Source organism: Saccoglossus kowalevskii, chromosome 8 (assembly GCF_978046115.1).
Source record: "Saccoglossus kowalevskii chromosome 8, keSacKowa6.1, whole genome shotgun sequence".
Taxonomy (NCBI): domain Eukaryota; kingdom Metazoa; phylum Hemichordata; class Enteropneusta; family Harrimaniidae; genus Saccoglossus; species Saccoglossus kowalevskii.
In genome coordinates this window covers 17360212-17376828 of record NC_140648.1, presented here as the reverse complement: position 1 = coordinate 17376828, position 16617 = coordinate 17360212, and the positions used below count along the sequence as shown (strand labels likewise).

The 16617-nt window shown below is 34.9% G+C and overlaps 1 protein-coding gene across 1 annotated transcript; it reads right to left on the bottom strand.

The window, feature by feature from the left end:
• Window positions 1-351: 351 nt before the first annotated feature.
• Window positions 352-11093, bottom strand: LOC100368467 (mitochondrial glycine transporter B-like). Its single transcript, XM_002733207.2, has 9 exons — window positions 10707-11093; window positions 8945-9145; window positions 8593-8663; window positions 7908-8013; window positions 6893-6962; window positions 3823-3921; window positions 2921-3087; window positions 1135-1227; window positions 352-1002 (listed from the first exon to the last, which is right to left on the bottom strand). Exons 1-9 carry the CDS (start codon window positions 10794-10796, stop codon window positions 976-978), a joined length of 924 nt encoding a protein of 307 aa, XP_002733253.1. The 5' UTR covers window positions 10797-11093; the 3' UTR covers window positions 352-975.
• Between the last annotated feature and the right edge of the window lie 5524 nt (window positions 11094-16617).

Below are 16617 nucleotides of genomic sequence, written 5' to 3'. Positions count from 1 at the left end.
CACGTAAATGCCTGTCGCTTTTTTCCCTAGAATATTGCTCCATAACCTCCCATTTTTAAGTCCACTGTTCCATTGTAACCATGGTACATAGAATTTTAAATGCAATGATGTAAAAGAATGGAACACTACTTAAGGGCAAGTCATGTGACATTTGTGCACTTGACCAGATTATGACAGTCAATGGGTTCGAAGGTCTATTGTTGATGGCAGCCATATTGGTAATTAATATGCAAGAACACAATGACAGCAGCCAATGGCTTTTAAGGTCTATTGTTGATGGCAGCCATATTGGTAATTAATATGCAAGAACACAGTGTCATTTGATATCTAGAAAGGCACACTAAAACGGTATTTTTATAACGACAAGTCATTTTTTATTCCACATTTTAGGTAAAGTATTCTCCCAAAACTTGTATTTACAGTGAAGAAAAAAAAACCTATACATGTATCTAGTTTTTGAACTACAGATATGGTCATAATTTATAGTACTACTCGTAGTGTTGCACACATCAACTATTTAGTCCCAATACTTTAAAACAAACTTTCTTCAGTTAATAAAAATTAAATGAACAAAAATGTACATAAAAACATATTTATCGAGGTGAATTTTGAAGAGCTATAATTATAATAGTATACACTGCAGGGAAATTCTCCTTAATATTGACATCCCATTGTATGGTACAGGTAGGTAAATATTCCAACTCCACCATCCATCAGTAATTTCCACTCCTATTTCATTGTACGCATCATCTGTGTTGCATTTGTCACAATACGACAATCCACACAATTATTTAGCACCGACATGTTTTTTCCTCAAAAAGACAGTACCAATAAAATAATAAGTTGTGTAATGTCTTGTGAATAACATTGTAAAATACATCTTTTCCTTCATGAAACTGGTAGATCATGTCTTTTTCCTGGATATCAGTTCATTTTGCATCTTGCAATCAGCTGCTTTTGGTCCTTTTCTGGTACTTATTTTAATGCCATCTTTTGCAGGACCTGGGGTAATATAAAGTCTGGTTTTAGTTTCTGATAAATATTTGTACATTTGCTTTTATGTACTACATTCACCACCATGAAAGACGACTTTTACTATATTTACAAAATACAAATGTATTAATATGAACCCACCTGTTCATAAACAGTCCATACCATAGCAGCCATAAGTGTCCTTCTCAGACATCTTGGTAACATACCACGTAAAAGGCCTTTTGCACCATGAACCTATATACATCAAAAACAGCATGGTCAAAAAAAAACATAGAAAATGTACTAAACTGCACAAGTAGTAAGCATAACATGGTCAGACTTATCCGAGAAAACTAAGATCAATCTCATCCAATTTAAAGGGGAAGAAAATACAGGGATTTTACTGCTTGTACAGCAATATGTATGTATCCTGAGACAGTACCTTGAAGAATTTGACTTGTAAATATTATTGGGTTGAAACTGTGCAGGCAAAACTATATATTTTGGCATGCAACCATTTATGAGGCTTTCTCAGTTTGGACTGTGAGGGAGTGACGTGTTTAAGTTTTAAACAATTTAAATGACGTAGAGAGTTCTTATAACCATTCTATGGCAGCATGCAGATATCGCGTATACAAACTGAGTTATACTGTAAAAACAATGTTTTCAACATTGAAAATAATTTCCATATGCAGAGAATGGTTTTAACAGGGATACAGGTGATTTATTCCAGGAATTCAGAATTAGCAATTAGTAGATTAAGCAAAATCGCTACCTATATTATGGCTAGGGGGATGGGGGCAATTGTGTATGTGAAAATTGAATACATCTGTTATTTTTTAAAATCTGACCTAACATATCAATGCAATCTGACTGTATAAACAGGTCTACAGCTAATTTGAACATGACCTTTAATTTATCCACTGACCTGGGATATCAGACAAGTATGTTTGATACAACAATACTATCTGGCAAAGTTATAAATTTGTTTGTCTATATTAACATTTAATGTTTTCCCCTAACTTATTTGTTGTCTGATAGGTACATATTAACATTATGCGATTGTTTCACTGGCATAACTGCTTTGGGATTTTTGTTTACATTTGTTTGCCTCAATAAAAAATAATCACTACCATATTTGCTTTATTAGAAGCATATCTCTGAGGACAAAGATTTTAAAAATAGCATTTACTGTACGCTGGGTCATATGACCTATTTAATAGACCACATTTCATTTTAAGTAAGCGCATACACATTTTTTTGTATATACTGGTACATACCGTACTTAGTGCAAATGCTCAACTAAACACTCCCTCTTGGGACATTTTTATTTTTGGGTCATCCATCCCCTACAAAATTCTCCAAATTTGACTGTCTACTCATAAAACTTAGTCTTTAATCATTGAACTCATAATTATTGGTAATCAAATTGAGATAAACAGTATGAAAATGTTGTGAATGCGTAGACCGCGGTAACTGTACGTAAACTATGCTTCGAAGATGACCTGTTTAAAACCATCCATATTTAGTTTACCTTTCAAAAATTGCTAATTACCCGTTGTTTTTTTTAAATCATGCTGTTTCTTCAACAAAATCAATTCCAACAGATCATTTTTCGACATTGATTTCACTTTCGCATTGCTTCTGGAATTTGATTGGTTAATAATCTTGGTCAAATCATGAAAAAAATGATGATAATGATGAAGAAATTGACCTTCACTGTGTTCCAATTTTAATATTGTCAATTCTGAATCCTAAATACAGTCTGCAAATCAACTTTATTATTCATGTTCCAAAAAATTAATTTGCAGACAAAAATAAAGTATACAATATATAGTACAAACATATTTCAGTTTGATAGCTTGTGTGTCTACACAGATATGTTTTATAGTTTAGGGCTCAGAAAGAAAAGCCCAACTCAACTATCGTAACTTTTTGTCTCGCTCACCTTAATTACAGACAGCGTGGCATGAACAACACTTCTGTATTTATCTGGATAAAGTTGCATGTGAGTTTTGATCACATCAAATGGCTGGGTAACAGCAGATGCTAAAATACCAGCAAACACACCGCACCCAAAATGAACTATTGGAATTGCACTGTTGGGAACATTATCTGTTCAAAGAAAAAAATAACATTTACAGCATAGTGATTATTTGAATCTGACTGTAAGCAGAAAAAAAATTAAATTATCAGTTCATGCACATAATACATTATTATTATGTGTGTAACATTCAAATAATATGCACAAATTAACAACAGGTGAAGTGTACATGAGAGAAAGAATGATATCCAAAAATGCCATAGTACAATCTCAAGGCAACCTTAAATTCACTACCCAGGAAGCTCAACATGGAATGCAGTAAGGGGAGGAGAGAGGAAGTTTTAATAATACAGATTTAAATCTTTTATTTCTTTTGTTTCAAGCCTTATCGTCATTGTCATTTTTTTTTCAATTCATTATCGCTTTCGCTTATTTACTTAACAAACCAGGTTTGACTCCTGATTTTTAGCTCTGAAAAAACGATCATGGAAGAAGAGAGAATAATAACGTCCCATTTCCTTCCCTACTACATGTACCTTTCATGGTACCACCAATTCAATTTTGTGTAATCATCATAGACTCAATATAGGGGTAAATCAATGTGGGCGACAGATTGCAATGATGGTAGTGCTTATAATATTATAAGTCGTTATAATTAGACTTTAAATGATAAATAAAATTAAATCATATTAAAGAATAGTGCCACAAAATTGAGCCAGGAAACATGATGGCTTCAAAAACAGAAACAACTGTTTAGTTGGACACCTGATAATGAAAATATGCAACCATATGTTCGTACATCTTACCTGTGGGGATAACTTTTTTGGTTTGTGTATAAAACATGAGGTAAAGTCCAGAAAATGGCACATCTCGAAGCAATGTGGCAGTAGCTCCACAGTAAAGACCTGCAATTAAAACAATAATCATTTTTATTCACTGTATTGTTTTGAATTGAATTGTATGCTATACTTTGTATTATATGATAAAATTATGTAAATTTTAATGAGGCAATGTGGATAATTAGGATTTTTGATATTGTAAATTGTTTTGATTTTATCATGAATTAAAACATTTTTTTGAGGCAAATTGCACTTGTACTCCGGTTTGAACTTTATATACAGTAAATTCAAACCACACTGCGCCTCTAGTGATTCCACTCATTGAAATGCATACTGTGAATATTGCTACATTTACTGCAAAAACACCTTTTTTTGTTATTTTTGGATAAATCACACTATTGTTTTTATCCACATCGTCTCTTTAAATATTTGGTGTAACTTCAACTACAGCAAATCATTGATGTGTTTTAGATTCAAGGATAAACCTGGCTGCTCTACCAATCAACAACTAGAGTAACCTTGTGGTGAAACAGATGCATGAACAAATAAATGATTACCGATCATTATACGATTATTTACTCTACTAGAAGCACATCTTCTATATAGATCAAAAATTGCATTTATCGTACACTGGCAAGGTTTGAACTTTAGAGGAATAACAAATGGAATATTGAGAGGCAACGAAGCAAACTCATGGGGCATCAAAGCAATTGCCTTCAATGCCTCTGTTTTAGCCAGTTCAAGCCCTGCAATGGATTATAACAAATATACTTAGTTTGACCATAGACACACCTCCGCCATTTACGTAAGCGTAGGTACTACTAATAGAGCAAATCAGGTAACCTTGTTATCTTCAGTACAAACGACAGACAACAAAGTATTGATGCAAAAATTAAATGGAAATACAGATATGAAAGTTTGTTTTTTTTCCTAGATTCCCTCAATATGAGAAGATAAAAACAAATGTTACAATGGATATATATATATAAATACATGCACAGTGTTAAGGGGTTGGTGACTATTCATAACACTAGACAATATAAATCTACAAACAACTGAGTGAGATCATAAAACCACGTAAAATTCACTTGCGTTTAATTTCGCTATTTTGAGCATACATGTACATGTATTCACTGGGTTTTTTAAGTTTGCCAATTTGCCAGTGAAACAGCGAGTTCTATTGTTATTTTAAATGTTCACATGGATTTACTTTTAGCAGGTTTTACTTATTAGTGAAAATTGTGAAATTAAAACCCAGTGATTAGTGTAGAACCAGTGAAACAAGTCATTGTCAATGACACGTCCCCGTTCCGTTCATATTTGAGTGACATATACATTCAAAGCAGATCATGACCGAAATGCACCTGCATATGTACAACACATTGTGCTAAATCTGAACAAAATCCATCCATGCATGACTGAGATCCGGTTCTGGAATTGTGAAAATACGTGATTTTGATGCATTTTCGGCCTTAAAATGGCCATCATTTCGCTATTGTTAAGCAGATAATGAAACAAAGGCACATATCTATTTGTGACATGATGTACCATGTGTGTGTGAAGTTTGAACTTGATCAATCCAGACATGTCTTGGATACGGATCCAGAACTGAATTCTTTAACAAAATGGCCGCCAGTCGGCCATTTCAAACTTGATCCGAAAAAAAAAAGACGTGCATCAAGGTCCTATTATGTTTAATGTATGTACCAAATTTGAACAAAATCCATCCATGCATAACTGAGATACGGGTCCGGAATGGTGAAAATGTGCGATTTCAATGCATTTTCGGCCTTAAAGCGGCCTCCATTTGGCTATCGTTAATGAGATCATGAAACAAATGCACATACATATTTGTGACATGATGTACCTTGTGTGTGTGAAGTTTGAACTCGATCAATCCAAGCATGTCTCGGATACGGATCCAGAACTGAATTCTTTAAAACAAAATGGCCGCCAGTCGGCTATTTCGAACTTGATCCGAAAAAAAAAATGACGTGCATCAAGGTCCTATTATGTTTAATGTATGTACCAAATTTGAATGAAATCCATCCATGCATAACTGAGATCCGTGTCCGGAATGGTGAAAATGTGCGATTTCAATGCATTTTCGGCCTTAAAGTGGCCGCCATTTGGCTATCGTTAATGAGATCATGAAACAAATGCACATACATATTTGTGACATGATGTACCTTGTGTGTGTGAAGTTTGAACTTGATCAATCCAGACATGTCTCGGATACGGATCCAGAACTGAATTCTTTAAAACAAAATGGCCGCCAGTCGGCCATTTCGAACTTGATCCGAAAAAAAAAATGACGTGCATCAAGGTCCTATTATGTTTAATGTATGTACCAAATTTGAATGAAATCCGTCCATGCATAACTGAGATCCGGGTCCGGAATGGTGAAAATGTGCGATTTCAATGCATTTTCGACCTTAAAGCGGCCGCCATTTGGCTATCGTTAATGAGATCATGAAACAAATGCACATACATATTTGTGACATGATGTACCTTGTGTGTGTGAAGTTTGAACTCGATCAATCCAAGCATGTCTCAGATACAGATCCAGAACTGAATTCTTTAAAACAAAATGGCCGCCAGTCGGCTATTTCGAACCCGATCCAAAAAAAAAAAAAGACGTGCATCAAGGTCCTATTATGTTTAATGTATGTACCAAATTTAAACAAAATCTGTCCATGCATAACTGAGATCCGGGTCCGGAATGGTGAAAATGTGCGATTTTGATGCATTTTCGGCCTTAAAATGGCCGCTATTCGGCTATCGTTAATCGGATCATGAAAAAAATGCATGTGCATATGTCCCATATAATGTGTGATGTATGAGTGAAGTTTGAACTTAATCGGTCCATGCATGTTCGAGATACAGGTGATCACGGACGCACGGACGCACGGATGCACGGACGCACGGACGGACGGACGCACACAGGGCAAACCATAAGTCCCCGTTTTCGGACTACGTCCGAACGGGGACTAAACAATGAGGTACACGCTAATGGTCAGGATCAGTGAATTCATACCTTTTGCGCCTTCATGTAAATAAATGTTTTTTAAAGCCTGGATAACTCCTCTATAATGAAATCGACCACTCTAGTGAAGCAAGAAAAAAAAATAATTAGTATAAGACACACTGAATCACAGGTTAAAAATCATCATTACGGTTACAATCATTCAACAGATTTTGGGGTCTTTTAACTATCACGTGAATTAATTGATGTTTTGTATTTGCATTTTGTGGAAAATAACTTTCAATGTGTTTGAAAATGCTAAAGATCATTTTAGATCTCTATTGATTGTGAGTTTGAATTTCATTTTCTAACACACTTCAATAGTGTTCTGATGTATATAGATTCACAAAAATTAGCTTCTGTCTCAATTTAATTCAATACAAATCCACCGAATTAATGACTATTTCCCTGTCATTGACGAGTTCATGCATATTCAGAAAACCACACATTTCACATAATACTCCCATTACCACAATGAAGCTCTAAAGATGTGATAAGTATGTAACAAGATATTTGCTCCTAAATTGACATCAACAGACACTAAAGATTTTGTTTTTAATCGACCCAAGCCATAGGCTCGGTCGGACTGATACTACTTTGGCAGTAATTATGAATATCTGCTAATATGAACATGCATATTTCCACTGTCCGAAATAATCCTGAATCTAAAAATACATTGTATCATTGCACATGCCCTGTATGCCCAATATTGTTGACACGATAGAGCTATATCTCACGCTCACGCCTCGGTGTCAATTTTATTCGAAAGTGAAACAACTGAATCATAATTTTGAACATAACAACATTAGCATATATTCACCACAATCCATAGTTTTGGACAATTCACGAACCAGAAAGCTTCAGACAACTTTCAAGTAGCGTGCTCAACAACAAGTATGGACGTCAAATAATGTGACATGTATTTTCTTGTATTCATAACACTGGAGATATGCATGTTATGTATATCATAATAAAATAATATTGTAATGTGGATTTCCCATTTTCCCCATACAAAACACTGACTCACTTCAAATCTTGTTTTAACTACAGTTACTGGTAGCATGGTGAGACCCGAAACACATCTTGATGCTGCACCTAAACACACTGCCTGCAAAGGTGATGGCTCAATAAACCTGAAAACAATCAGATCATGTAATAATTTTAATTTTATATATAGCACTCCACACATTTTACATGAAGTTATGACTGTGTTTATGTTGATTGTTTTCATTTGCCATATTAAAGGTATTCAGACCAAATTCCTTTTGAATATAATGGTAAAATACAGTATATTGTAAAAATAAAAAATAAAAACATTTCATTACTGAAAACAAAGTTTGAAATTAAGCAATATAAAAACACAATAAACAATTGATTGATTTGCTACTAGCCGAATAAAATGCATCATGATGGAAATGTTATTTACTTTAGCTATCTAAAATCTATTTACAGCATGGGTATCACACTTCAAATGCTCTAATCAGTGATTCGCTGAGCTGTTTTGGATATCATGAATATTCATTTACTTCTTAAAATAGAGGATACAGTGTTATCACTGTGATCTGCCAACACAATCTGAAGTATTCTATTTTTGTATGCGAGTCTGTTGGTGAGAACTGTGTCAGGCTACAAACTCTCTGGCAGCAATAATTAACAGTGTACTTTCTCATTTTGCATATTCTATGTATAATCAAAGTGGAAATTAAACTCACCCGGTTGCATTTTTCATCCACTGAAGTGTGCAAAAATACATCCCAACACCTGGCACACATCGAGTTATCGACTGAAAAAAATAAGACTAAATATGAACCAAAAGCATCCAAATTATAGAAATAATGGAACAGATATTTATACTTATAGGATTATCTGGTAAAGAGGAACATGGAATTTAAAAGAGAAGAAGTGTTCAGGGAATGAAAATAAAACGAAAAGCTGCCTCTCTATCTCGCAAGCAAAATTGCCCGTCTGCCTGAACATGACAATGTTTAACAATGGCAAATTTTTCAGAAAATATTCAAAAGTTTGTTTCTGATGAATTTTTAAAAACCTTCCATGTCTACTCACTGGAACCATGCCCCGCCATAATCCAGCTATTCTCTCATTGCGTACAACCTTGATGAAGGTCTGAACCATCCCTGTATTGCCATGATGCCCAATGCTTATTGGTGCTTGTAGTTTAGTTTTCAATAAATCCAGAGGTTGAAATATAACTGTGGAACAGGTGCCGCTAACTGAACCAGCTAAAAAAGACTTGCATAATGGAGACTGAAATGAAAAAGAGAACATGCATGATATCAATGCAATGAATATCCTCAAGGAATCTCAGGATTTGTGGATGAAACACTAAGACCACATGGTCAGGCAGCATAACAACAGACACATGAACAAATCCACTTGGGAATCAGCACATAACCATAGTTAACTATAAGCATCATAAGCATCATTGCAGCTATTCCAGAGAATAATTCATACAGTACAATGACTTTGAATTGTGTCAGAAAATTGACAACCTAACTGAATAGTTTTTATTTGACTGTTGACTTGGAGGAAAACTAACGGTAGCTTGGATACAATTTTTTTGTTTTTATTTTGTGCTTGTCAATTTTCGCAAAAAAAATTCTTAATCTACATGTACCGGTAAGTGCAGCTCCTAATTTTGTAAAATTAAAGAGACAATAGCTGTATCTATGTTCGAGTTTTATTTTTAATGAAACATGTCCTGTGTCATAAGCATCAATTTGTAATGGCCATCGCCGAAATGTGGACACTGAAAGCATATATATGCTATATACTGATGTCGTACATTAAATAACATGGAAAAATACGGTTGCAGGATTATGTCTGGGTCTCTCAAAGAAACCGTCAATTGAAATCCAGTTTAGTCAAGCAAATCTTTATGAAAAATTAATCCGGGGCCCTGGCGAAATGTCAAATACGTCGTAATCTTGAGGGGATAAGCCTCTCTCTGACTGCCTCTGACTGAAGATTTTATGTGTTATTTCTCCATAACACGCAATTTCCCATTTTGATTCCCAAACGCAAATTATCAAATATATTATAAAAATGTAAAATCGGATTTGCTTTATCTGTAAAGTGTCAAAAAATATTTTCTACTGTGAATAGAACTTTAATTTAATTTCCAGTAAAAACGTGAATTGCCTTTTTTATTTCCTGTAACCTGTACAAGCTATCCTTGCCCAACTTCAAATAATATACTAGTATTAAAATAAATACTTTGTGGATAAACTGGGAATATTAATTGTATGAATGTCGAACGATGTTACACACTGAAACAACTATTGCAGAAAAGCAAAAACATGTAATAGGAGTCCCACAAACATCTCAAACTCAACGATACCGCTAATTGTTCTTTTTAGCTCCATGATCTGAGCAGGGAGCTGAGTTTGAGATGTTTGTGGGACTACTATTACATGTTTTTGCTTTTCTGCAATAGTTGTTTCAGTGTGTACCATCGTTCGACATTCATACAATTAATATTCCCAGTTTATCCACAAAATATTACAGCTCCCTGATCTGAGGGAACCGGTATAATCCTGTTCACAATACCGATAAACACCAACAGGTTCTTCGTAGCACAAATTAAATAACAAGTAGGTCACTCAGTCATTTGTCTAAACTACTTACACATTATCACAATGTACATCCGACAGAATATGAATATAAATTATTAAACATTATGAAGAGAATAAGTCATGGAGCTTAAAAATAAAAGCTCTACGGTTCGATCAGCTGGCTGCCAACCGCGCAGTGGCGTCAATGAAACCATGGACGTACATGATGAAACTAAAAAGTATTAGAAACTCACTGTAAATACGTAATCCATACTAGTCTTCGCAGCCTGCTTCAGTTTTGCACTTCCCTCAGTGCTGTTCTCCTCGGAGTGTGAAACAATCATGTAAAGATGATGCAGACAAATAAAATACAGACAAAGCAGCTGACTTATTTCAGTGCGATGATGAAACCTTGAAACTCTCCTGCGCGGTAATTCCACTGAACCACGTTAGTTAACTGTATTGGTCATTTACGTGCCCGCATACCTAAATTGTCTGTTCCCACAAAAACGAAGAGACATGGCGAGTATTGAATATCCTTCCAACTCACAGTTATCTGAATAATCAGTAGAATAAACTTAGGATATCAGGTACATCGCCAGCAAAATGGAGGTTGTTGACAACTGATCAAGGGAACCCCAGTCACATGATCATCGCCTCATTATAAATGCGGAATTACTCCGCCGAGTGAGTTCTATACTGAGACAGAAACAAAAGGTTATTATAAACTACTAGCTTAGAAATCAAACAGAATATAGTAGAATTCGTGATATATTAAAGCAATCTCCTAAATTTCTACAAGAAAACCATCTTTTTACTTTTACGAGGACTATTTCAGCGGAGGGAGTTTATACGTAGGTACGGTGGTTTTTACAAATAAGGGGATATACCCCGTCACGTGACTACATGTTGGCGACACAATAAAAGGGGCGGACCAATGCATGCTACAGACAATGCTGCCAGCGAATTTGTTTTTCTAAGGGTCAATGCGCCAAGTAGAATTTATTGCGTCATTTTGTATATCCGTCTCCTGTTATTTATATTTTATTTAATTTCAGCTTTATTGTCGGCACCACGTGATATCATCTATTGGAATGAATGACCAGTTTCAACCTTGAATTGTTATGGGCGGGAAAGTTTTTAACGTCTGAACAACTTCGGGCAAATTCTGATGCACTATTGTCACATTAACCATGTTCGCCAGACTAGGACTTATTCTCTACATCACTCTGAAACCGGATGTAGCGTGTTCAACTGTGTCTTACTACTACCACTATGTCATTTTGATTTTTGCGGGTTACGATTTACACGGCCGTGACCCGGTATACCGCGGTTCCACAAGGTTGCTCCACCGAGCCGATGACGTCTAAAAGTACGTTTTTACTGACCTTTGACAGAGAAACAGCTTGCCTGTGAAATCGATATGTATCGAGCGCTGTCGCCCGTTATTGTTAAAAATACATTAAATCAATGACCAAGAAAAAGAAAAAAACACATTAAACTAAAGCATTTTGTGTTAACATGTCCTCAGTACGGCACCCAAAGAGATAAATTATTCATTGAGGCTGAAAAAAATAATTAAGAGTTTAAAAACAATTATGAATACATGTCCATCCCCCTTTCGCAATTTCTAAAACATGCATTTGAAATGAGAGAACAATATCTCCTGGATAATTAAATATTCATTCTTTTTTTCTCATTGACAACTGTACAATGTACTCATTTCTATTGCTATGTACTTATTTAAGATTTTATTATTACCATTAGTTTTTCTTTTTACCTATACTTTTGTGTACTTGCCTTTACAGCAATTCCAGGCACTGATTTGACGCTGAAGTAGTGCTAGATGTTGATAACTTACTACAATAGGTTACACACTTTGTTTTCAAATTTATATATGTTGTAACTAGAAATATAAACATCGGCTGCAAATCAGAGGATTGATTGACAGATATTGCCCACAATGTTTTCTATTTTTGCTACAAAGTCAGGTACACCTAGAAATTGAGGCGCGTCTGTCTTTCATTCACTTTTGGTCGACCATCGTGTCGATAGCGTGTCTACAAATCGGCATTTGTCCAAGTTGTTTAAGCACCACGATGGAGAAGCAAGGAGTCAAAAACCAGTTGAAATGAGAACAAGAGTTGTCGATTTGTATTTTCGTGGGCTGTCATTTGCTGAGATTGGAGATCGAAATGGTGTTTCAAGCGATTATTTGGTGGCACATCAATCTTTTGGTTCTCATCGTTGAGAACTAATAATCGAATAACACCCATTCTATGTATTCAATTTCATTATTGATATAGTGGATGAAGTCTTCATTGTTCTTCTCACAATTTGCGTATTGAAAAGGGAAGACATGAAAATGTCCCCCTCGATAATAGATTGTGTGAATACTATGTTGAACGAAATCAACTTTATGTTGAAGACGAACATCATTTTATAGCTATTTGCCATCGTTATCAACGTATTAGAGCAGAATCTTTTGCCTGTATGGTTCCGCACCAACCCCACTTACAACAAATTTATCTCGCTCATGAGTTCAAGAAATGATGTAATTTTAAACCAGTTAGCGAGTTATGTTTATTTCGCCATGAAAAGCAGAACTTAAATGATTTTTGTTTTCTCTATTGTTACAATTGTTAAGTGAAACTGTATTTGCTTTTGGGGCAAATGGCCTTTTGCTTTGTAATAAATATATATATATATATACAAGTCTTCATAGGACATTTGTTGCAGGCGTGATACGTATATTTCCATAGTAGGAATAATGCACTTTGATCAATAATTCTGTCATGATCAGTCGGTCAGCTGGTTCTGTAAAATAACGTTCTTTACAGTGCCACCACTTTATGCGCCCCTCTTACTGAAATAACACGTGACGCAAATTGAAGTACGAGAGCCTCAATCGTTTATTAGAGGAGAAATTCGAAACTAATGTACAGCCACTTTTGTGGGCGGAGCTTTCTTCCGGTGCGCTTCAAATTGCAGACATGCTGTATGCATTATTTGTAACAACTTCTGTAAATTTGAAAACAAAGTGTGTAACCTATTGTAGTAAGTTATCAACATCTAGCACTACTTCAGCGTCAACTCAGTGCCTGTAATATTTGTAGCTTGTTTATTTTTGTATCAGTGATTTTAATAAGTGTATTATATTTTTTTCTTTAGTTTTGTAAGTTTAGTTTTATAATTGTAGTTGTTTAGTGACCTTACTTTCTGGGGTCAGTGTTGTGTCAATAAACGTATCAAAACTAAACTAACGCTTTACAAATAAAATAAATACATTTTCCCAAGCAGTTGACAATGAAGACATCGTTAGTGCCTAGCAAGAAGTTACATTTCTCCAGAGTTGATAACTTGCAAATGTTATCATGATAAATTGTTAATTCAGCTTCAAGCTTGAACAATCTGATTATTTTTACCTGTGAGTAAAACATGAAATTCACCACCAATAGCCTGTTCAGTACATAGTAAACAAATTCTTTGCCTTTGAGGTGTTTTATTATATATAAGTTTTTTTTTTTCAATTGGCAATGAGTTAGTAGAGATGCGAAACTTAGTGAAGCTGACTCTGTGTTGCACATTTTTGATTTGTTCTAAATATGGTTCAAATTCAGTTCAAAATTTAGTTTAAACTTGTTATTAGTACGTAGCTTATTCTTTTTTGGTGTAAATACCGTTGGCAACCAGACTATATTATAGTAAATTTGTTTGAATTTGGTTTTGAATTCTATAGTGTTAGATTCATTACTGATTTTAGTTAATGTGAATACTCTTTTAACAAATGCTGTCCATGAATTACCGTTCATTTTATTGTCAGTATTAGAAGGCATAGTCTAGAAGATGATTATTTTTAATTGATTTTAGTCTTTCATAATAATTTAACATCTGTGAACTAATGTTCCGCCACGACAAAACAGGCGAATTTGGCACCCCAGTTTTGTTACTTCCAGGAAAGCATATCAGCTTCAATTCATGTGGTTGTGCCTTTTCCCTCAATTCGACATTTTGTCCAACCATTAAATTAACCCAACTTTTAGATCGACTGAGCCAACTTTTACGTCATATATTCCATGACTCCACCCAACTTTTAGATCGACTGAGCAAACTTTTACTCATTCGTGTCATATATCCCATGACTCCACCCAACTTTTAAATCGACTGAGCCAACTTTTACTCATTTTAGGTCATATATTCCATGACTCCATCCAACTTTTAAATCGACTGAGCCAACTTTTACTCAATTACGTCATATATTCCATGACTCCACCCAACTTTTAGATCGACTGAGCAAACTTTTACTCATTCGTGTCATATATCCCATGACTCCACCCAACTTTTAAATCGACTGAGCCAACTTTTACTCATTTTAGGTCATATATTCCATGACTCCATCCAACTTTTAAATCGACTGAGCCAACTTTTACTCAATTACGTCATATATTCCATGACTCCGTCCAACTTTTAGATCGACTGAGCCAACTTTTACTCATTTACGTCATATATTCCATGACTCCATCCAACTTTTAGATCGACTGAGCCAACTTTTACTCATTTACGTCATATATTCCATGACTCCATCCAACTTTTAGATCGACTGAGCCAACTTTTACTCATTTACGTCATATATTCCATGACTCCATCCAACTTTTAGATCGACTGAGCCAACTCATTCACAGCTTCTGTTCCTTAATTACTACCCTATGTGTCCTTCAAACAGCCTTTCATTATTCCCCATCTGTTCAATTTTCTATTTATTTTAGTCAACTTATATGCTTTCACAGGAAACATTTTTGAGCTGTATAATGTCGCTTCCTCTTTACTCTCGTTTTACCACATACAGCGGAAATCGATTCAGTTCCATAATAGGTGATTTTCCGTACAATTGCGAGATCTCGCGAGATGCATGAAAGACGCGCGTCGAACGTCTGCCGCAAAAATCGAACGATTTGATTTTGAACTCGAATTTCTTTATTTCGTAGCTCACATCGACCGGCCGATCTTCGACAGAGGAATATTGCTTCCGAATACCCTTACTTAATCGAAATTGCCTATCATCAAATGTGGACAGCACATTATTAAGCATGGAAATGTCCCCCAAATACTTTCGCGTTTGTCGAATCCCACGCGATGTTTGACGCCACTACGACGCTATGACCTTTGTTTGTCCTGTTTTTACGTTCGATTTCACGCATAACGCGTGATTCTCGCAGTGTACGGAAAATGGTCTATTCAACATGAGCAGCGTGCAACATTTTTTTTTGTTCGGTCATTTACTCAATAATAATTGAAAGCGTTTCATTGGTTACAAACAAGCGTCTACCCAAGAGCCTTTGCTATTTTAGCGTGTGTTGTTATCGTCGATTGGGACTCAATTCCCGAGCATGCGCAGGTGACGACCCTCCCTCTTTAAATACACGAAAACATACACGAGTTATTTTAAAATTTTATATACAGAATATATATTCAAGAATAACAAATTATTATGTTGATTAGTCGTTCAAGATGCGATAAAAAAATACACAATATAATATATTTACATATAAAATAGGTGAAAAAACATACATTTCAGTATATATACGTAACGTAAATTTGCAGGTTGACTGTAATATTGATAAAATTGTAATTTGAATATATAACATATTACTATCGCCTTTATACATTCGAATAACAGAATGATATGATCGTACATATTTGCATTGTTGTGATGACAACCCCAGTTCCTCGGTTCTAACAGTAGGTATATAAGTACAGTTCTCCCACAAAAATATGGGGGAGGGGTACTATCAAAATCAAATACAGGTGAGATACAAAAAAAACAAGCTAAAAAGTAGAAATAACATCATTCAAAACATATATAAAAATACGACTGTTCGTTTGACAGTAATACATAATACATACGGTTAGTCAAGAAATATGTGTATGGATAACTGTAGGTAGATTTTGTTTCTGATTATTTGATTTTAACACGATGAAGATAGACTATGTGTTACTGTGATTTTAAAACCCTACGGTATCGCCATGCAGTGTTATTGCGAGATGAAATATAAGGCCCAACCAAAAAAGTTTGTTTCAGGTAAATTTTTTTCTTCAAAATATCTGGACTGAGGCGGTTTTATTTTGTACTATTATTCTGACAATATAACAATAACTACAAATACC

Excerpts from the sequence above, each read along its gene's own strand:
- LOC100368467 (XM_002733207.2), bottom strand. The coding sequence starts at position 10,796 with ATGATTGTTTCACACTCCGAGGAGAACAGCACTGAGGGAAGTGCAAAA. Across the intron at positions 8,014-8,592 it reads TGGATGAAAAATGCAACCGG|GTTTATTGAGCCATCACCTT; the intron begins GTGAGTTTAATT and ends GATTGTTTTCAG. Across the intron at positions 1,003-1,134 it reads TATGGACTGTTTATGAACAG|GTCCTGCAAAAGATGGCATT; the intron begins GTGGGTTCATAT and ends ATATTACCCCAG.